Raw genomic sequence first — 23,342 nt, 5'->3', positions numbered from 1 at the left:
TTTGCGTCACACTCTCAGCCCAATCTACCTCACTGGGGTGTTCTTGATGGGAAAACTATGTATGATATCTTGAGTTTCTGAACAAAAGGTAGGATATAACATGAATAAATAATTTAAAATGGCAGTACTTCTACAGCCCCTATAATTCTGATAAGCAATCACCCTTTTTCTGAGGTTGGCAGAGATTCTGATCGAGGCATGATTCACTTCCATAAGCTCATGAGCATGCTTTCATAAGGAAGGATCTTTCAAACCTAGACCTGATTGTCATCTCTTTGACTGAAAATCTGAGTCAACTTAGCTCCTTAAGAGAGCTGAACATTTATTTTGTTAACTGCCCCAATCAAATGATTCTGGGTGCTTTACAACAATGTAAAAACCAGCCAAAAAACCCTCTATTATCTAAAAATCAATTATACAAATATGTAGATACATAAATATACAAACAGAGGTGATTACCTGCAACCAATCAAGTGTAGCTGAGTGTTTGATGAACTAAGAAATAATTTCCCCAAATATGAGAAATATCTTAGGGCTTCACATACTTTTCCCAACCAAACAGCAAATATTAGCTCAAATACGTTCAAAAAAACAACATGGCATAACAACACTGCTTTGTGTGTTTATTCAACATCTATTTATTAATAAGACTTAGATAAATTCTGCTCCGATTGTAGTTTCTGATGCTGCAGGATTATGGATTCTTCTAAACGGTTCATAAACTTTCCTTATTCTTTAGTCTAAACATGAGTTTTCCTGCTGCAAGCAGAGGTATATGGAGGAGATACCTTCCAACCTTTTAAAAGTCTATAATGAGGCAAGTAACTGTTTTCAAAACTGGTTTGGGCCATTTAAACTAATTGGTGTGAGAAAATAATTTCTAAATTTATCATAACTTTTTTAATTTCCAAAGATATAGTTGTGTTAACCTTTTGTAGCAAAACAAAAGTGTGACACCTTGAATACGTACAGCCATTTATTAACACATAAATGTTTAACCAGTGGACTATGATCCATGAAAGCTTTTACTATAATAAGTATGTTAAGTTTTTAAGATGCCATAAAACAGTTGGGTTTTTAATTCACTTATTTTTAATTACAGTTTTGTTTCTATCTGAGTTTTATTACTGTTAGCTAGCTTGAGAACTATCTTTGAACAGAAACTATGAAGGAAGTGGAGATATAAGCTTCTCAAGGATTCTAGCCATTCTTACATTTGACAGGTAAACATTCTAGCCATCTTAGGCTAAAAATGTAGTAATGTATAATAACTAATCCAGAATAAACCTGAAGAGCCTATTTCTTGTTCAGTGAAAATCATGGCAAAAATATAGTACAAATACCCTTAAGACTATCAGATGATATAAAACTGTTTTCTTTTTTACTGGATAATTTGATCAAAATTCATAATAGTTTTTATATTTAAATCCGTTGGATGCAATAACAAGTTTTTAAAAACAGAAAACTGATAATCTTCAGAACCTAGAAAAAGCAACTGTAAGGTTTTCTTAGAAGTTTCATTAGATTCGATCAAAATCTTCATTATATAGCTCCATAAAACCAACTTAGGATAGTTATACTCAGAGTCATTATAGATTGGGGCAGCCTATACATTTCATAAATAAATATACCAAAATTAGATATCAAAACAAAAACACTTTTAAGAAAAAGTCTAGTTTATTGCACTTATCTGAAAGCTTATGGGAAAAAAACACAAGTTTACTGAAGTGAAATTATCGATGGTAAATATTTCAGATTGTTAGGAGATACAAAAGAACTCACTGAGCTTAGAAGAGCTGTCAACACCAGTTCATATTTATGAATCAAGCCAATAACACTATTATGCACTGTATAAACATCTAGCAAACTAAGCCATTACTGGGAGAGGGGGGCATTTTTAAAAGTGTTAGTGTATATAGATGCAAACATTCATACATATTTTTGAGTGTGCTCAAGTGTGTCATTTTTTTCATTATTAGAATATGAACATTTGGCCAGAAGTGCACCACAGGGCCAACCCATTTCCTCAGAAATTCTGAACTTCAGAGGAACTACAACATTGGAATCCAACTTGCCAAAGGACTTCTCAAAATAGCCTGCCAATTGAACTAGGGATATATCGACAGCTAGTTGGTTACAAAAACACTGACTCCAAGTGGATGAGGTCTCAGAACAAAACAAATATGACCTCCTGGTCACCCCAAAATAAAAAAATTGACCAAGAACAGAGCACAAATCATACAAGTGCTGCTGCTAATAGGTATGTCTATGATGCCAAAATTAGTTCTTATGCAGAAAATTCACCAATACAAGGTTGTATCAGGCAGCTTAAGAAAGAAAGAAAAATCGATTATTTCCCCCCCAAGTTCACACACTATCCCTCATCAGTTAGCTCATGTGCAGATTCAGTAATAGTTGCTTAAAACATTCAGGTCTCAAATAAATATATATTTTAAAAAGTACTGTTAGTGTAAACCATTGGGATTACGTTTTTTCTTACAGTATTCTTAAGAAACTCAGTAATTATGACACATAAGCTGCAGTGATCTGTAAATTATAGATTTAAGCACCTCTGCTGTAAACATTTCCAATGTAAGACATTGCAAGATTTAGCTAATGTAGCTAAAAATTTCCTATTATAAAGGCAAATCCTGATAAGTATTACAACCTTTCTTTTGGGATAAGCTTCTTTAGTACCATATCTAGATTTCATTATAAATTATGGTACAAAACGGAAATACAGAATCTGCTCTGAACACAGGCTTAATTCTGTCAGGCTAAATATGGTACTGAATATCACTCATAGAGCCACCCTCATTTTATTGAAATGACTTATAATGTTCTGTTTAGCTCTTACAGGCATTTGTGGAACAAAAGCCTAAATTGTCTTGGATAAACATGTAAGGCAATCTTTCCTAACCAAAAACCCTCCATGATACATTGGAACTAAAATGTCCACAATTCCCCGTCAACATGTTAAAATGGCTGGGAATTTAGACCATTATAATCTTAATCCACAAAAGACTCCAAGTTAGGAAAGAATAAGGGGAACTAATGCTTTTAGCCTGATTAATCAGAGCAAAAATTCAGTAGTAAATTTCTGAAAGTTACAATGAAACTTTAAGCTGATCACCAACTGTGCATCTCTTTCCACTGAAAAAAAAAGTACAGTATTTTGTTCTCTTCTATTAAAGGCATACTCATTTTTTCCTACTAAGAGATTAACGTCCAAGAGAAAAACTAAACAGCATTTTTTCAGCAGTTGAGAAATAGGTGATTTAACAGAAGTTCTTCCCACATAGTACAGATATTAGCTTGCATGCTACAGCAAATTCATTTTGCTGTTAATGAGGTTAAATTTAAACTTTATAGTCAAAGTACAACTTCTAGAATAAAGACAAGTTCACAATTTCTTTAAGCCGCATTGCCTGCCTCACCTGAGATATATTGAACAAGACATTTCACTACACAGTTTGAGGACTACTGTATAAATTAGTCTTCTATATTTCAAAAAGGTAATGTTATGAAATGTTTCTGGCTTCAAAAGCCTGGCATTTGCCATGTAACAGGATTCCCAAGAATGTTTTGTTACTTATTTACTGTTATTCACTTTATATCACTTCCCACTCATCCTCAAAATCATCAGAGTGAAATGATACAGAAGCATCACTGTGTTTCTGCAAGTTATGAGAATGCTGGAATGTCTTTGTGAGCCGCTGAAGGAGATATCCTGAAGAACCAATTGCCCATAGTTCATCTACGGGGGTAACTGGGAACAGCAACAACAAAAACAAAACAACAAATTAGATTCAGTATGCAAGTCAGAAGAAGGAATGGCTCAAGTAATCTAGCTCAACTCCACCCCAAAAAATTTAAGGCTGAATTATAGCCACTGAAATCAGTGGGATTCAAGATCAGCATTAACTTTTCTCACTGATTTAATGGCTTTCATCATCATCACCATCATCGTTAACTAAGTTCAGAGAAAGAAACTCATTGTCTCATTTTCTTTCCAATTTCACCTCATTTAAGAAAATAATCTGAAGATAGAAAAAGTCCAATTATTCAGTTGAAAGTAGTTACTAGAATAGAATTTGCTTGATATTACTTTGCCTGCGTACTGGTATCTGCTTGCATGGTCTGCGCTTGTTTTAGTAGAGAATGGCTCTTGTGTATTCTGGTAGGGAGGTGAGCCAGTGGCAGTTTGTTATTCCAAATGGAGATCAGAACAATTAAGTAAGATCTCTTCAAGGCTGCCTGGGGAGACTTAAAACCTAGATGTAGAGAGGAGCTGTGTGAAGTTCAAGGTCAAACTGAACTGTTTGATGAAAACAGCCAGTATATTTCAGCTTTCTGGTCCTGAATAAACAGGATTCCTGCTACAATCCTCCAAAGACTACATAACATGTTAACACACACACACACACACAGTAACACTCTTACCTGCCAAACAAGAAACATTCCCTGGAATTTTCTTCCAGTAATCACCTGCAGGATTTTTATCTGTGATGCCATATCGGCGTGCTACATCTCCATTTGGACAACGTGCCCAAACTGTCTTCATGCTTATTACCAGCTCACTTGCCTGAAGCCCTAAAAGCCAAGACATGTGAAGTACAAAACTAGTGAAAGAACTCTGAAATGGATACTATGCATACTATATTCAGAAGAAATAGTAAACACTTATGAAAACAAAACAAAACAAAAAACAAATGCCTTAAGGGTAGCTTCACATATTTTTGTATCTTCACAGTTAAGAATTATTGAGAGGAAATATGAATTATTGAGAGGAAAAATGAAGCACTCTGAAGTACTACACCAGTTTGGTGTAGTGGTTAAGGCACCAGCCTAGAAACCAGAAGACCATGAGTTCTAGTCCTGCCTTAGGCACAAAGCTGGCTGGGTGACCTTGGGCCAGTCACCCTCTCAGCCCTAGGAAGGAGGCAATGGCAAACCACTTCTAAAATCTTAGCATGAAAACTGCAGGGACTTGTCTTGGCAGGCGCTAGGAGTCAAGACTGACTCGGACACCAAAGAAAAAGGGAAAAAAATATGAAGCACTCTGAACCAGCCTTCCCTGATTATTCCCACTGACTGAAGAGGATGAGAGCTGCAGCCCGATACATCAGCAGTGCACTAGTTTGGCCAAGGCATATAATATGCCAAGTGATTAATGGAATAGAGACTTGTTTTAAAGATTTCCTAAGAAGCAGGCTATAAACAAAAAACCTGGGCAAATAACTTGAAGACCACGCCGTGAGGAGCAAGACAGCAGGAAGGAGACAAACCTGAAGCTACAGATGGACTTGACTCAAGATATGCTGGATTGCCAAAGTATAGGCAAGGGAAGGACAAATTATTTATTATTTCTCAAGGCATTTTAAGCCTAAGAATGTGCACTGATCGATTTGATTCTTTCAATCTAGTTTTCTTTTCCATCACTAATCAGTAACATACTTCCAGAAGGTCCACAAACAGGCTATGGAAGAATCAGCCTGCTATTATTCCTGTTTGTCTATCATGACATGTTGCTTCGGTAACTGGCAGTTTCATACAACCACCACAACTAATAACCCTTTGGATACTATATGAACACTCCATGAAACTTTTGAGTCCTCTTATTCCTTTTTAAACCTTCATTTAATCTACTGGGCCTCACAACATCTTGTGATGAATGCCACAATTTAGGATGTTGGGAGAGGAAGGAAGTTTTGTTGCATGGTCATATAAGATGTGTTACAAAGATTTAGCTAATAAATCAGGCTGGGGCCAAGCATCGGCAAAAATCAAGTTACAACCCAACCATGTATTTGTTAAGTAATCTTACCTGGAACCTGCTCCCAATCTGTGCCTACAGGCATCTCCTCCGTAATCCCAGTACGCACATGAACATTCCATTTGTTGTCAATGGCCCACAGACTCTGATCATTAGGACTTGAGTACACACTGATCAAGTAGACTCCTGCTGCCTACAAAAGTAAAACATACTGTTTGATGATACAGATCCTATTTTATGAACAGTCAACTAACTGAAGGGAGAAAAAAAAAATGGACAAGACACTGGTCAAATTAGCCAGCTCTGGAAAAAGAAAATCTCAACATCACTTTCTCCAAAATGAAGTAAGTAGTGATATTTCTACATATTCACTATGAATTGACTATCAATTCAATTTCACCCCTCCACTGATAAGCATGCAGAAATGGTAAAAGAGAAGAAAATTATTAGAAATTTCAACTGGTACAAAATATAACTGCCCCTATGTTCATAGAAACCAGGAGCAAAGAATATCCATTGCCAATCTTGTGGGAGCTGTATTATGTAGGGTGCTTTTCTAAACCAGAGAGGGAGGGAGGGAGGGAGGGAGGGAGGAAGATATATACCATATATATATGTGTGCGCATGCGCGTGCGCACGTGTGTGTGTGTATCAATGAGTATAACAACCATGAAGTACAACCCAAAATATAGTAGTGCTAGTAAAATAAATATATATAGATACAGGATAATAAGTGGATAACATTTGTATAAACTAAGAACATATCCCTAAAATGTTAATATAAAACTAGCTCAGTCCTTTAACGTATTATTAAATCTACTTATATAGACCATCTATTGCTCTATCTTGCCAATCCACAGTTGTTACCTATCTACCTATCTATCTTTAAAGAAGATATTGCTTGAATTATAAGTAGTCCCTTCAAACAGTCTTCAAAATCTCTCCAAATTTAGAATGTTTTTCTAAGGCATTAATATTACCCATTTATGTAAGGCCAATTAAACTGTTTTATACCACAATTTATGGAATGTTTTGATCTCTATTTTTAAGCTGTTGCTTTGTAACTTCAAAAAATTATTTGATGCATACTGTTGTATAAACCACCTTTCAGAGTTATGAATACCTTCCATCTGTTATAGTCCATCATTGTTGGACCACAATTTTTACCAGGATGTCCACCTTATCTGGAAATCACCTAACTAGGGAAATTTCTCTAGAAGATTCTATGTATTTAATTGATAAAATTATATTTATAATTCCTTCAATGGCATACAGAGTTCCATCAGATTTGGTAGTCTCCATAGCTTTTTTATTTCTGCACTATTACTCCGCACAGCAAACCTGAAATGAGATGCAGGCTTTCCTGAACTCTAGACATCTGAGACTTCAAAGCTACAGGCAACCCCTGACACCATTTTCTGCCTTTTTCCAAGGGACGAGTACGCGACTGGCCCAAGGTCACCCAGCTAACTTTGTACCCAAGGCAGGACTAGGACTCACATTCTCCCAGGTTCTAGCCTGGTGCCTTTAACCACTATACCAAACTGGCTCTCTAATTATATTCTAGCAGAGATAAAATATATAGCTGATCTGATAGGCCAAATACAAGTATGTATTTCCAGTATCCTTCATCACTCACCATCATCATTCAGTGTTTTTGCTTTTGCTGTGAACCATGAAACTCTGCTAAACCTTAGGATAATAAAGGGACTGACTTTAAAAAGCAGAGTTCTTAAATGGTACCTGCTATTCTAGCCACTCTTCAGTTCAACTTCTGATTAACTTTACATTATCACTTAAATTATATTTCCAAATAGCTAATCCCTGCTTTTTAAATGCAAAAGAGCTTTAAAGGGGAAGAAAAGTAGACAGCCTATTTAATCCTTTCTCTTAATCACAAAACAACCTAATCTCTCTTTTATATCTGAGAACATGGATGAAAACCACATGAGCAGAAGTTCAACATGTTTACAGGGTATCCAACTGAAGGTTGCCAAGAATATAGTGTCCCTTCTTGCATATTCTTTTTAAGAATCAATATTTGATTGATTCTTAAAAAGAATTCTACTTGTTCCTGTCCATCCCAATTTTCTCCTCTTCAATAGACATTATTACTGAAGGGGAAAAAATTGGTAATTCAGAAATACATTAATACAGAAATACATTATTATTTCATCCTTTAAATATACAAAACACACCCCAGAACAGAGGTAAGCAGTTTTCTAAATAGAGGCTGCAATGCATGTAGTATCGCTGGAGAATGGCTGGGTGAGGGGCAATTTTTGACCAGTTTTGAGAACAGCATGAAGAGCAGGAATAGGAACTGTAACCTCCTGGGAAGTACCTCTCACATTTCCATACCTAAAAAACCCCTCCCCCTCAATTAGCTCAAAATTGTGCCCAACATTCAGTAACAGAATAGCCAGATTTTAGTCGTGCAATTTTGGACTACTGAGGGGGAGATCTGCCACTCAGAGACACGCCTTTCTGCTACTGAGAAGCTGGGGGAGGGTTGCTGTTTATGGGGTGCATGAACAGCTCTGAACTACAGGTCCTTAAAGTGTTCTATATTTAACCATAGCCATGCTGAAATAAGGCCTTAGTTGCATAAAAATCACAGACAATCTATACATATACATATACATATACATATACATATACATATTTGATTACATTATGTATATCAATACTGCAGAGATTGAAGTCTGACCTAGAGAAGCACTGGAGTGCGTGTGTGTGTGCGCGTCTGTGTGTAAATGTTGATGTACCCGGACAAAGCGTTTTAACTCTACTAGGCAAAAATGTCTTAGAAAGAAAACGCAGGACTCTTTTTATGGCATAACAGTATGATTACAGCATTGAGGAGATGAATTCATGCCTGCATTTATCATCCATTTGCTATGTGGCAACGAAGGACATTCTTGACACAAGCACACCAATGATGAAATTCTCTCTCTCTGTTTAGTTATGGCTGGCACAGTTAGTTAGCTTTTAGCACAACTGAAGACCTATTGATTCACCTAGCCTTTTGGCTGAACTTAACACTATAGTATCACTTAGTGTATTTCTATTGTTGTTTTGATCTTGTTTTATGATTTTAGGTTTCAAACTGTTGTATTGTTTTAAATCTGCAGTGGTTTTATTGGTTGGTTTTATGATACCACAGTTTGGGATTACTTTTAATGAAAAGCAAGGTAAAAATTGTTTTAATAAAAAATTAGTTGTAGGAATCACTGACATACATAATTATAATAAGGAGGCAATTAAGCAAAAGAGGAAATGGGTAAGAGAAAAAGCAGCTGCTAAAGGTAGTAAGGTTTCCCTTCATAAAAATACAAATTGCAACTCCATCGAACTTCAAGGATAGTACTGCCCCACCACTGCTATAATGAGAATATCCCTCACTGACCTTATCCTGCAATCTCATTTTACATACTTCATTTCCAAAGTAGAACTTGGGTGCCCTAATGAAAATTTATTCTGAACATGTGCTCCCACTGACACATGCATGTCACCTTAAAACCTTTTTATAGATCCATGCTCTGTTCTGTGGCATGAAGGTTTTGGTCTACCCTCTCCATTTTATTCATATATTTATTTTTAAAAAGTGAGTGGAGTTCTTCCAAAATCATAGGTTAGTGTATTTGCCCCTTTTAGGCAGATAGTTATTTTAGGAGGGAGTGGGAAGGTAAAGCACAATTAGTATCTGCTTACAGCACAGTGATGGTAGGCTTCATGCTTCAGCGACAGAACTGTTAACAGAGACTTCATCAGGTCTTTAAAAATCCCAGATGTGAAAGATAAAAATGCCGGACTTCTTGGACACTTCCCCTGCTCCCCTGAATACTCCCATTTACTTAGCATTCTCTGGATTTTGGTTCCAGACTGTTTAAGTTTATTCCCAGAGTATAAATGCCATCTCTTTGATAGAGATCAGAAACTCCAAGGCCCAGGAGCAGCCGATCATACTTCAGCTCTCCCTCTTTAAAGTTTTCTTGCCTGTTCAAACAAACACATGGTCTTCATGTGCACATACTGAGGCGCATGCAGAGGGAGGGAAATCCTACACTGAAAACAGCATAATTTATCCCTTCTCCATAAACAACGCAACAGGTGTTTTATTAAGTATTGCTTTTCTCTTCTTTAATGCTGGGGCTGCCCTAGCTTTCAAGCAAGGAGAAGGTGCTCCATCTCAGTGGCTATAATTATCGGCCCATTTGTTAATTATTATAGTTCTACAACAATGAGATATTATATTTAAATTTTTAGCCCCAGGACAAGTCCCTGCAGTTTTCTTGGCAAGATTTCAGAAATGGTTTGCCATTGCCTCCTTCCTAGGGCTGATAGTGAGTGACTGGCCCAAGGTCACCCAGCTCGCTCTGTGCCTAAGGTGGGACTCATGGCTCCCAGTTTCTAGACTGATGCCTTAACCACTATAATTTATCAATTCATTTGTTAATTGTTATATTTCTGCAATGATGAGAGATTATATTTAAATTTTTAGCCCCAGGCAATAAAATGCTGAAGGCTTCTCTTGCTTAAGGCTATCCAATTAACTCCTTCATAAAGCAGTGGAGATCATAAAATAATACTATAATGCAGTATTCAATTTTGTATCGTTTTCTGATTTAGCCAACACTGAAAGATAAAAAGAGCTTAGATTCTAAATTAAGTTAAACTAATCTCTGCATCCCTTGAAAAACCTGCCTGTCCAAAAATGCTCCCTGATCTCCAGTGTAATATGGCATGGTCTATTACCGCAACAATGGATGCAAACATTGGAACAGTCAGGCATATGGCGCAAGACCAAGCAGCATTTCATTCTGTTATGCATAAGGTCGCCATGAGTCGTAAACAACTTGACGGCTACTAACAACAACATATTGCTGAAGGAGCTCAGAAATTATTCAAATTGGTCTTGGATTTTAAGATCAGTTAACTTAAATTGAGAAAAGAAATAGTTTCCTCAGCATCTCTATTTCATATAGTACAGGAAGGCCCCTCCAAACTCTGGAAAGCTTTTTGGGGACTGAAGGTATGGGAAGGGAAGGGGAAGGAAAGGATAGTAAACTTTATTTTGATAAACTTTTCTATCATTTTAGAATAGAAGACTATATTTATTAAAAATATAAAGTATCTATATGATTGAAGTGCTTTAGGCACAAGATAAATTGATCAATAATGATTTGATACTTTACAAATGACACTGACTGGGTTTAGAACTCTATGGTTCTAAACAGTGTCATATAGTAAATATTAATGAAATAAAATTTCCTTTGCTATTATAGCCATAGAGTACTTGCATTTCTAAAAGGAAATAAATAAATAAAACAAACTTAATTTATAAATCCCAAGAACTTCTGTAAACCTACATAATGCTGAATTACATAAATGGTATAGTACAAGAATCTCATTTTTGAGATTCCTGAAAGCCAGAGCAGAAAATAAAACTTTCAATCAAATATATCAGTGATTTTAAAATATGCAATTCTCATAAAATAAAAGGAAGTTGGTCAGCTTGCTTGTAACTTTAAGAAAAACGGAACAGGCTTATGTTGTCATAAAAAACTCTTCAATATCCTAGCTACTCCCCACATGTCATCTACTGTTCTCAGTTCATGAGACAAAAGCAGCAGGATGGAAAAGAGCTGTATTTGTTTACATATGAGAGAAAGCCAGAGCTATCCCTTAACCACCAAAAGAACAAACAAAAGGAATAGATCAAATTTCTCAGTTAAGTAGTCAGTGTTTAATGATAGCAATTATTCCCCAAGCTGAGGCTCACCAGCAGAGGTAAGGCTAAATTACTCTAAGAAGCTTGAGAAAACTTAAGCAAGATGACACTATCTTTACGTTTCAAATCTATGATTCCTATCAGTATGGCCAGCAGAGCTTAACCTCAGAATTTTAGAGTGTTATAATGAATAAGAAAATGTACCAGCTCATTGGCAAATGTCATGGTTTGTAAGTTAGGAAGTACAGCAAATGGGAAAAATATATTTTCAGAGCCTTATACCTTAAGCAAAGAAATCCTAGTTTTTTCCTGCACTTCATCCCCATTGCTGTGAATATGAGGCAGCATAATTTCCTTGGTCAAAATAATGGATTTTTTCAATGTTCCCCAAATGTCTCAGTGCAAAGTTCTTGCAGATCAAACAGTAGATTACAGCTAGCAAATTTAGGAGGCATTACTTATTTATTTAGGCAAGGTAAGGTTGCATTTTCAAATTTGCATGGAAAACATTCATATACATTGGACATCAGGAGTTATTACATAAACAAGTAATTAATTAACTCTGGAAGATAAAACCATTGCTTGCTCACCAGGATTTATTTGCTTTGTATTGGTGTTTGTCAAGAAAGCAAAAGCTTCATTCATTCATTCATTCATTCATTATCATTCATTCATTCATTCATCTATTTATTGGGTTTTCATGCCACTGAATCAACTCATGGTGGCTAGCAAGATAAAACAAATAAAACAACTTTTAAACAAGTTGTATCTTCAAGTCACAACTTGGTTGTTTTGGTCACTGCCTGTCTCCCTTCTTCGGTAGCGGGGAGAGCAGGACAGTGATCACTGGAGTCAGACAGAAAGTCATAATTAGCATTCTCACCCTTCCCTTCTGCTTCCTCTCTGCTTACCTCAGCAGTGAATAGCAGCTCCTGGTCCTGACATATGCAGAACATAGTAACTGATGATATAAGAGATCATATGACTAAAACTGCTTTCAGAGTGTATCTTGATTTTGTTATGAGAAAGCTCTAAGGGGCCCAGAGGCAGGGGAAAGGAGAGGAGAATCATTATCCCTGCAGCTGGTATGAGGAGCCATGCCAAAGAAAAGCAGTGTTACTGGTGATACAGGCATTAAGGAAAAACTCAGGCTTCAGGGTACTGGATGTTTCAAGTGCTTTAATCAGTGTCAGTAATATCAGCAGGCCTGTTTGGTATTTTTTTTCCATGGCTTTTACGTGGCCTTTCTTTAAACAGAAACTAACTAATGATGGACAGATTTCAAGACATTTAACCTCAGTTGTTAATGTCAAAATCCGTGTTGCATTCCCATCACCAGGCTACATCAAAAACAAGTGCAAAGATTCATCAAGTTTTCATATGCAAACCTGAGCATGAACAAACCACATTTCACATCCTTGAAGGATGGTATCTCATCCTTCAACACAGAAATCACATGTGTATGAATATACTTGGACTTCTTGAAAGCACATGTGGAAATCAAGCATTGTATCGCACTGAACATATTGACCCAAGTTCAATTTGACAGTGTACTATTCAACAGAATGACCAGATCAAGCAACAAAAAAGATTTATTTATGAGCAGAATGTTGAATAAATGAGTGAAACTAGAAGCCTTGCTTTGTTGGCCAGAAAACATACAGAGGAGCAGATGAAATAGGTTTAGCTAGTTTAGCACTTAATAGAAACTTCTCTATTTAAAGAATATTGATAACTTTGCTACAGAACTATTTTTTATGGAAGGAAGAGGAGGAGTTAAACAAAACAAAAGGAATAGGACAACACCTAGCAGTACAGATTTTATTATAGAACACTTTCATCCACCTCACCCCAGAAATGTTTTAGCCACTCCCTTCTCTTATCCAATTTACTTTTTAGGGTTGAGAAAGCTTGTCAAATATTTCTAAGTCTACAGCTTGAAATCTTTATATCCATAACTGGAGAAATGCAAGATCCTTTCATGTCAACAACATACAGATAAGTGACTAGTTGAAAGAATGGTTGTTTTACCTGGATGGGTGGCTCAATCATTATCCATGCAGGCAGCATCAAATTTGGGTTCAGAGGCTGAGTTCCAACCCGGAAATAAATCCCACCACAGCTGTCACAGGCCCAGATGTGCTGATTTCCACATGCTAAACTTGTAAGTTTCACAGCACCTAATCAGAAGTGGGAGACTTTCAGTTAGTTAGCCTTTTCAACTGTGATTTATGACACCAGTTAGGCTTAATCTACACAGTTATTGTATTCCCTCCACCCGACTAATATTGGTTTCAGGTGGGTGGGGAATTAAATACTCTTCTCCAGTATTCCACAACCATTTTAATATACAATAAAAAGGGAGATCTAAGCACATATTTCATCAAAAGTAATTTGGACTTCAGACTTATTAAGCAGATACGTCCCACCACCAATAACTACAGTGCCCCAAATATGCTCTCAAAATACCAAATGTGCCTACCAGGCCCAATGTTGGACACTCTTACACTAGATTATCTAGAGTGTACCCCTCTGCCCTCTTTGGGCATTCTTTGCACATACAGATCTTGGGAGGGGCTGCTTTACTATTTTCTTCACTAAAGAGGTTTCTATACTTGCAGAGGAATTCGCACATGAAATTCTCACTTTACTGTCAAGAATAGAGAAGCTGATGTTCCAGTTCAGGTTACCTCTACAGTGAGTAGGGTAGAGTCTAATCAGAAAGTATGTTCCTTTCAGGCCTATTGACTGAAGACTTCACATATAAATATATAATTCTTTACAAGCACACATGACGAAAGTGCTACCATCAGTTCCCTGCCTCATCTTAGAAAGATCACCTGAATTTATTACACAAAATCACATATTCACAGAATATGCAAGGAACAGTGGACTATAGATTACATCTACAACAGAAGGTTGATGCTAAAACCAAAGGAAAGAAAAATGTCTTTTTTTCATTTAGCAACTCCTGTTTATTGAAGCATCCTAGGATAACAGAGCACAATATATTATATATGTACTGCTACTAAAATAGTATGCCGCTAAATTAAGAATAGGGAAAGGAACTCTCCATGCAGTGTAACGGAACACAATTTGTTGTATAATTAAGAGATGAAGGTTTTCACATGAACTCAAGTGAACTCTCCCTGGGAGACAGCCAAGCTTGCAGACCAAGTCTATAAATACATTTTAATGTTTAACATTCCAAATGTTACTAGCAAATAATGGCTGCTGATGAGGTCTATGAGATAAATATCTCAAGATTAGTTACTTTTTCATTTCCAGTATGCAATGGTAATAAGAAGCTCTTATCTTAAAGAGCTGTATAATTCACAGGGCATGTATTTTTATTTTCAGTAAAACAGCATCAACATTTTGCTGCTTTTTCTAAGATTGAAATAGAAAGATAAAGGTATGAAATAACTCTCCCAAGTTGTTCATCAATGTTCCAACAACAGAGTATTGTTCCTAGAATTTTCAGCTATGTTCTTGGATTTTAGAAGGATGCAAGGAAAGAAGGCTACAGGTATTTGACTGAGATGTGATATTACTGGGTCTAGAATTTGTATATACCATCTTAGAAATACAGAAGAAAAAGCACAGCCAGTTTGGTCTAGTGGTTAAGGCAATGGGCTAGAAACCAGGAGGCTACGAGTTCTAGTCCCGCCTTAGGCACAAAAGCCGGCTGGGTGACCTTGGGCCAGTCCCTCTGTCTCAGCCCAACTCACCTCACAGGGTTGTTGTGGGGAAAATAGGAGGAGGAAGGAGTATTAGGTATGTTTGCTGCCCTGAGTTATTTATAAAAATAATAAAGGCAGGATAGAAAATGAATAAATAAATAGCTACAATGGGAAATAATGCAAATGTGCAGGAAGGCGTGGCAGCATTTTGCAAAACGAAAACAAAAAGAAATATTTACATTTCAAACTGATTAGTAAAATATTCTGAAATGTGATTGGAATATCCCATTATCAGATGTAATGTTCCTATTAAGAAAGGAACCATTTAAAGCAAAATGCTCTAATAGCCATCACTACTGCAACTGTTCATTGTTTAGAAACTTAAGCAGAAAATCACATAATCTTTTCAAATATGGCAGAATGCAGGAAATGAAATCCCACATTAAGGGCCTTCCCCAACTGAGTTAAATGCTACCCACCTATGTTTGAGCTGACAGAAATGTGTGACTGCCAGAGATGATCCCTAACTTGCCTCTACTATGTCCGTTCTGACTCAATGCTCAATGGAGCCGTCTTGCATAGCAGGCAAAGACACTAGCTGATTCTTCTGGCTTTCCCATTCTTCATTTTCTGCATGTCACCAGCCAGCAAAAAAACCACCTGCCAATCACAGCCTGTTCTAGGTATGCAATGGCCCTTACTGCAGGCTTCTGTCTGTCATTCCTAGGCTGCTTCCCAAGTCCTTCCTCCTACATTCCATTCTGAGCTGAATGAAATTTTTTGGAGAAAATAAAAAGAGTTGCAAATGAAACTGAGTCACAAGCAGCACTTTTATTTAAGGTTTATCTTCTTTTCTTGCAGGCTACAAATGCTAACTTTCAAATTCTGCCATGCTTTATTCAGCAGGTAATGAAGGGTGGTTTGATTGCACTGTTCCACTTTTTTCTGTTTCAACCTTGAGCTAAACCAGTAAGGGCCACAGAGATAAAATTAACAGAACTACAGGGTAAGCATTCTAGTGCTATTGTGCAATTCTGTTTAGACCATCTAGCAGAGTACAGCTCTTTAGGGAGGTAAATCAGAATGAGGGCAGAGGGACTAGACAGGAGGGGCATGTTCACGTCAGCCTAAAATGGCCAATAAGCTGTTTTGGTCCATCCAATTCCAATCGCTTGACATTGCCTCCAACTTAATGGATGACAGGTATAACAGATTTTATCTATCTTGTGGCTGTTGCTGGATGCTGTTAGCTTATGGAATAAAACACTATTTTAACACTGGCACACAACAGGTGAATTAAAATTGATTCATTCATCAGCTGGGGACAAGATGAAGGCAACATTAAGGGGACAAGACTGAGGAAAGATATTGCCAGAGCAGATTAGGTGCAAATGGGGAAACACTCTTGTAAGCAACAGTGATAAACACATGAAAAGTTGTATTCCTTTGCCAATAAGAAGTACTGAAATGCTTTTTTGCTATAGAATACTCTGAGTGGAATCCAAAGGACACAAAGCCACCCTTTATAATAACTGTTTCCTTATTTACAATGCCTTGGCCTATATTTACCCTCAAATAAACGTTTTAGTATCTCTTATAGTAACACTTATTATGGAAAATCTGCAGGGTGACATAGGATTGGCACAAGATGCCTTCTCATATTGGCATCAAGACCTTTATACTGTATTTTATCAGCCAAAAAATAAGATCAGAGACCACATGGTAAATAAGAAAAAAAGTGTATTTATGGACCAGGGCCTACTGAGCAATTCCCCAATGTTTAAATCTGAGTATAGTATCTTCCATCATATGCATGAAGACACAGACCACCTGAAAGGGCCATCCAAAAGACCATCTTGAAAGTTTTTTTTAAAAAGTGCTGTCAAATGTTGCTTTATGTCTGACTGTGTGTTTTATGTATTATGTGAAAAAAAGCATCAAAATGCAAAAGGAGACAAGTTTCTGAATGGAAATTTTGAAGATGTTCAGTTCCTTACAAAAGAAACCTATCAACTATGAAACTAAATAAGCTCTACTAAAATAAATGGCAAGAATTGCTATAGGTGAATGTGAACAGAAGAGACCACAAAATCTTCAGCACGTAAACAGACAATCTACCATTTCTATCTACCAATGAGTTTGTAAAAAACAACCAAAATGATCTGATTTGGCAACATGAGCAAAGCTATGCCATTTGCAGGTTCCCTGCTGCATAATTTCCCAAAGTTCTTCTATACATCTTAAGGATAGGTGCCAAATGGCTGTTCACTTCAGAATTTTGAGATTGTGGCACAAAACCTGCCCTTGTTTCTGAGACAATCATAGCACTTTTTAAATGAAAGACAGTGTATTGTACTTAAATAGGTAAAAAAAGTATACACCTATATTACACACACACACACACACACACAGAGTATAATGAAAGAAAACCTCTGAAAGAGAAAATAAAAAGGTCACCCAAGCTGGAAAGAAAGCCTCAAAACAGACTAATCATGAAAAAAAACTTGTAAATAACTTGCTTATTCTTGTGGTGTGTGTCTGTCTGTGTATATAAACATTCCCTTCTCACCCCTATGGGTGAAGTGTTCTTCCTCAACCGCAGGTCCTCTACCAGAGGCCTGGGAGTTTGAGGGTTCTGTGCAGTATCTTAGCTGTTCCTAGCACTGCACTCTTCTGGACAGAGAGTTCTGATGTTGTTCCTGGGATCTGTTGGAGCCACTCTCCCAGCTTAGGAGTCACAGCCCTGAGTGCTCCTACCACCACTGGGACCACTTTGGCCTTCACTTTCCATATCCTCTCTAGTTCCTTTTTCAGGCTCTGGTACTTCGCCAGCTTCTCATACTCCTTCCTGATGTTGCTGTCACTTGGCACCGCTACAGCTATCACCACTGCTGTCTTCTGGTCCTTGTCTACTACCACGATGTCCAGTTGATAGGCCAGTACCTGCCTGCCTGTCTGGATCTGGACGTCCAACATCTTAGCCCTGTCATTCTCCACGACCTTCTGTGGAATCTCCCATCTGGACTTGGGAGGGTCTAGCCCATACACTGTGCAGATGTTTCTGTGCACAATGCCAGCTACTTGGTTGTGCAGTTCAGTGTATGCTGTTCCTGCCTGCATCTTACACCCTGCCACTATGTGTTGGACTGTCTCTGAGGCTTCTCTGCACAGTCTGCACCTTGGGTCCTGTCTAGTGTGGTAGACCCCTGCTTCTATGGATTTGGTGCTTAGTGCCTGTTCTTGTGCTGCTATAATTAGTGCTTCAGTGCTGTCTTTTAGTCCAGCCCTTTCCAGACACTGGTAGGATTTCCCAATGTCAGCCACCTCAGCTATCTGTATGTCCCATGCAGAGCACTTCCTCCACTTGATCTTCCTCCCATGTCTGCTGCTGCCTCAGGCATTCTCTCAGCAGCTCATCTTTGGGTGCCATCTTGGATGCTCTGGGTTTCATCCAGGACAGTGGCTTTGACAGTTTCCAGACCCCATCCACCCTCTTTCCGCCTGATGTACACTCTCTGGGTGTTGGAGTTGGGGTGGAAACCTCTGTACACTGTGAGGAGCTTCTGGGTCTTCACATCGGCAGCCTCCATGTCCTCCTTTGGCCAGCTCACTATCATCGGCAGGGTGACTGATGACTGGCAGGACGTATGTGTTGATGGTGTGGATCTTGTTTTTCCCGTTGAGCTGGCTCTTCAGGACCTGTCTTATCCTTTGGTGGTACTGGGATGTTGCTGTCTTCCTTGCTTCCTCATGGTGGTTCCCATGTGACTGTGGGATACCAAGGTACTTATAGCTGGTCTGTATGTCTGCTATGTGGCCCACTGGTAGTTCCACTCCATCAGTCTTAAATATATAGATATAATATGGACCAAGCAAAGAAGAATGCCACATCAAACAATTAAGTGGATGAATGAAATATTTTAACTACGTGGCTAAAGATAAAACCTTAAAATGAATTCATCAAAACTGGAATAAAATCAAAACGAAATGAAAGTATTAATCGCCGCTTATTCCTTTATAATCTCTTAAATTCTGCCTTTATTTCAATATTGTTATACAACATCTAACCAACCAAAAGTAGTTTGAAGGGAAGAAAACATTAGGATTATTTTTCTATTGATTTAACTTTCAGTAGAGCTATTAAAAATCACTCCTCAGCATAAAACGTTTTTGATCACATTGACTCCAGTGCTTGATGGCTCAGCTGTTGGTTGATCTAAATAAGCACCAGGAACAAGGAGTCACAAATCATCTGCTCTGCATTGTTGGACACTTATTTACATGTGCAGCACAATCTGAAGTTCAAATATACACTTATTGCATAGTATTTTCAGATTCTATTCCCACTCCAATTTTGGGTGTTTCACTGATGTGAATTGTTCACCCAGATAATCATATATTTCTGTCAGCTAGCACACTGCCAAATTCCATTTGACTTTATTGTAGAAATTCTGAATTTAACACAGCAAGCCTAATTAAGTCACAAGCTATGATGACTATTCAAGTACACGAAAAAACGACTGAGCAGAGTTGAAATTTCAAAATCCATTGGTGCATTATGCTAATTCTCTAATGCTTAATGGGATTTAATCAGAAATGGTTTTCTTGATTTTAAACTACAAAACCTTTTTTCAGAAAAGAAGATAAAAATTCATCTTTTCTATGAAATGATAGGGAACCATAGAGACAATGCTGGGCAGTGAATATTAACATTAAAAGTAACGATGTTGCTTGATCTCCCCACTTAAGTCAGGGATAATGGTTAAATGTCCTGCTGTGCTAGAGATGGAGTCCCAGGCAAACGACTGATATCCAGCACTTTTATTTGCCTTGACAGTCTTATTTCCTGCATTATCTCCCTACTCCTTTAGGTCGCAGAGAACAAGGGGATCTCTACATTTCAGGGCTTCTCCTCTGGCTCACAGACTTCCACTCTAGCCTGCAACTGGGATTTTAAAACATCTCTACTGACACCAACGGGTGTTTTTAAAAAGCCCAATGGCTACTAGTGGCAGGGAAAGAGAGGGAGACAAGGAGAAGAGTCAGCTAGCATGAAAAAAGGTACAAAAATGAAAATGTGTATGCACATGAACTCCACCCCGCCAGCCCCCAGAACTGACATCCAATGCCTAGATTATAATCAGATTTCAGTTGCATATTTTACTTAGTAAAAAGCTTTCTGAACATAATGTAGAATACTCATATTCAAAACAGCACATCAAAACTTACTGCCTTGACATCATTATCCCTTTTCCTGAAAATATTGATCATTCTCTTCTATAAACACAACTGGTTATCTAACTCTTTGTCAAATCTTTTCTCTGTGGCTAGTACGGCAGGAGTTTCAAAAACTGTTATAACAATTTATCCATATTTAATTATTATCATTACATTTCAAACATCAGAACAATTCTGTGTGTAAACACTTATCGATTATACAGAGCATACAGTCTGATTATTTGCATTTCAGCTAAGAATTTTCTAAGAATACACAATTAGATTTACCTAACTGAGTAAGGTCCAGTTTGGTCCAATGCATGCCAGTTGGGCAATTTGGTGAAAGTGTCCTTATGAAGACCTGTCCCAGACTATTCAAGCTCCATATTGCATCCTGGCAGGCTGAATAATATACCATTTCACCATCAGGAGGTAGCTGAACAGTTGAAGGATGGAACTGAGGATTCTGATCACTAACACAAAACAGGTCTTTGCTACTTTGGGACAACCATAAGAAACTTCCTGAAGGAAGGACAAAGTTTTCATTGTAAACTCATTTTTTTGTAGAAACCTTCAACATTAAAAAATAATTCAGTACCTGTACATAAAGCAAAATATGTGTTCTAAGATAATACCAATATAATTAGTATTAATATTTTCATAAGGCAGTCAATACATCTCACAGGCATAATCTCTGGAAACCGTAAAACACCCTATAAGATTTTACAAAGTTATTCCTGTATTCCAGACTTTAAAAAAACTGAGGCTAAGAAACAGTTCTTTAAGAATTGTACAAGAACCCTACTCTTTCAAATCACTGGCTGTTTTACCCTAGCATCCTGTCTTCCACAATAACTAGATGTTTCTGGGAAACCAACAAGCAGAGCATGAGTCAATACAAATTGCTGATGTCGTTCACATAAGGGAGGATTTATTTTAAATTAATAAAAATATATACAAATGTTTCATCCACTCAGGAGATAAACATAAAATTAGTTAATTATCATAATATGTTGGCACTGTTCTAAAATAAAACTGTTAACAGAAGAATATGAACAGAAGAATCTTAAACTGTACAGCACTGAGAAAAATATAGTAATATGACAACTTGGTATATCTATAAAACATTAGACTGGAGATTATGCAAAATGTGGAGGGGATGAGACATATAAAAAATAAATGACAAATTTTAAAGCTATAGTTTTACTTAATCATTTATAAAATGTAATACATGGATTCCCAGTGAATCAATGGTTTAAAGGGATTGGCAAGAACCCTATAAGTTCTTAAATCACAGTGCAAATTAAAGGTTTAGTAAGAGCAGGAATTTCCAATTTTTTATTCCCTTTCTTTTTGCTATGTATTAATGACCTTAACTTAGAACTAAACATTTTCTTAAATTATCCAGTTCCAAGAATATTTTATGTTTAAACAAAATGGTGTCAAAGGTCAGTTTACATGCTTCTTTAGCCTAGCAGAAACATACAAACACAGAGAGAGAGAGAGAGAGAGAGAGAGAGAGAGAGAGGGAGAGAGAGAGACTAGTTTTTAACCTTCTTTTGTTGGAGCTGCAGAAGCCAACACAAAAGCCCATTTTGTAGCTGAAGCAGTGCCACGAGGTATAACATTATTCCAATATGTACCTGCAAAAGAAAGCAGGAAGACCATGAATAATTAAAAAAAAAAACCCTGCCCCATGTGCAGTGAGTAATGTCTAAACTCCATTTTTGTTCTTTAGGTTTTCATTTTAAAGAACATATTCTATATTGCTGGATTTCAATTTTCATTTTGACCAAATAATGAAAATTACTATGAATTCAGAGACAAGATTCCATTCAAAGCGTGGTAGCCCTATGTCAGCCCAACAAGGTAGACCACACAAAGAAACCAATGCCATATAAATTAGGATTACTTTTATTCTAACAGCTATAGTAACAGAATCTTGCAGGTCTGAATGTGCTTTCCCCTCCCTCACCTTATCTTCATGTGAACTAGGGAGGGGCTTGTCTGAGACATTTTCTTGGCCCAGGGTCAAGTCCTTCTTATCTGACCATTGCCTTGGTAGCAGCTCTTCCTCCTGCCCTTCAAGGCCATTCCCTCTGTCCTCTACACCCTAACAAGATATTCTTTACAATCCAGTTTGACCTATTACTTTCTTCTGTATAATAAGCTATGCAATCTTTCCTTCTCTGATGTTTCCTATTCCAATCTAGCCTATTTAAGATCTTAGATAATCTAAAGCAGGAGCAGACTACTTTTTCTCCCAAAAGTTTGGATTATAAGACACTTCTGTTTGTTTGGCAGATGGGTTGTCCTGATGATAGGGAGGGCCAAGAAGGGACAGGAGGAAGAAGCACAGGTACTTTTAATCTGCTCAGGCAGTCTGTCCTTCTATACACCCCAATTTCTTGTTATTGGCTGTACTGGCCAAATCATATGGAGGAAATGAGGTTGCCTACTCTGGTGTGGGAATGTTGAGTAAATTAATTCATACTCTAATACACGTACGTATGGATCTTGAACCCTGATATCCAACACCCAGTCCTACTGATGTATCTGAAATATATTTTGAAACTTCAAGCATTTCAGTTTCTTTTGCCGTTATCAGTACCAAACCAATGTAGAATATTAGAATGTCAGTGTTCATAACTGTTGGATTTTGCTTGATATATAAACCATTCCACAATCCTCTCATTCAGTTTTAAGGTACTATAAACAAGGCAGATTTCTTCTCTTTTTTTTCATTTTTACATACAAAGAGTTTCTGAAAATTAATTGAACTACACATAATTGAAATAAAAACGTAGAACAGGTCTCAGGTGAATTGAAAATGTCTAGATAGGACTCATTCTCATACCTCCACCACTAACATCTTTTACATTTTTTAAAATTTAAAATCTGGCAATTCAACACAACATGCATACATTGTATT

General features: G+C 37.2%; 1 protein-coding gene across 1 annotated transcript in view; it reads right to left on the bottom strand.

The window, feature by feature from the left end:
• Positions 1–305: 305 nt before the first annotated feature.
• Positions 306–23,342, bottom strand: part of TECPR2 (tectonin beta-propeller repeat containing 2) — a 49,356-nt gene continuing 26,319 nt past the window's right edge. Inside the window, exons 15-20 of the mRNA XM_063290351.1 lie at positions 21,964–22,053; positions 20,699–20,932; positions 13,542–13,690; positions 5,828–5,969; positions 4,444–4,593; positions 306–3,769 (exon numbers count right to left, since the gene is read on the bottom strand). Of these exons, the coding sequence (XP_063146421.1) occupies positions 3,612–3,769; positions 4,444–4,593; positions 5,828–5,969; positions 13,542–13,690; positions 20,699–20,932; positions 21,964–22,053 (923 nt within the window). The 3' untranslated portion in view covers positions 306–3,611. The remainder of the gene's footprint in view (positions 3,770–4,443; positions 4,594–5,827; positions 5,970–13,541; positions 13,691–20,698; positions 20,933–21,963; positions 22,054–23,342) is intronic.

Source organism: Candoia aspera, chromosome 1 (genome assembly GCF_035149785.1).
Source record: "Candoia aspera isolate rCanAsp1 chromosome 1, rCanAsp1.hap2, whole genome shotgun sequence".
Taxonomy (NCBI): domain Eukaryota; kingdom Metazoa; phylum Chordata; class Lepidosauria; order Squamata; family Boidae; genus Candoia; species Candoia aspera.
The sequence above is the reverse complement of the archived record's forward strand: the minus strand, read 5'-3'. Positions and strand labels throughout refer to the sequence as shown.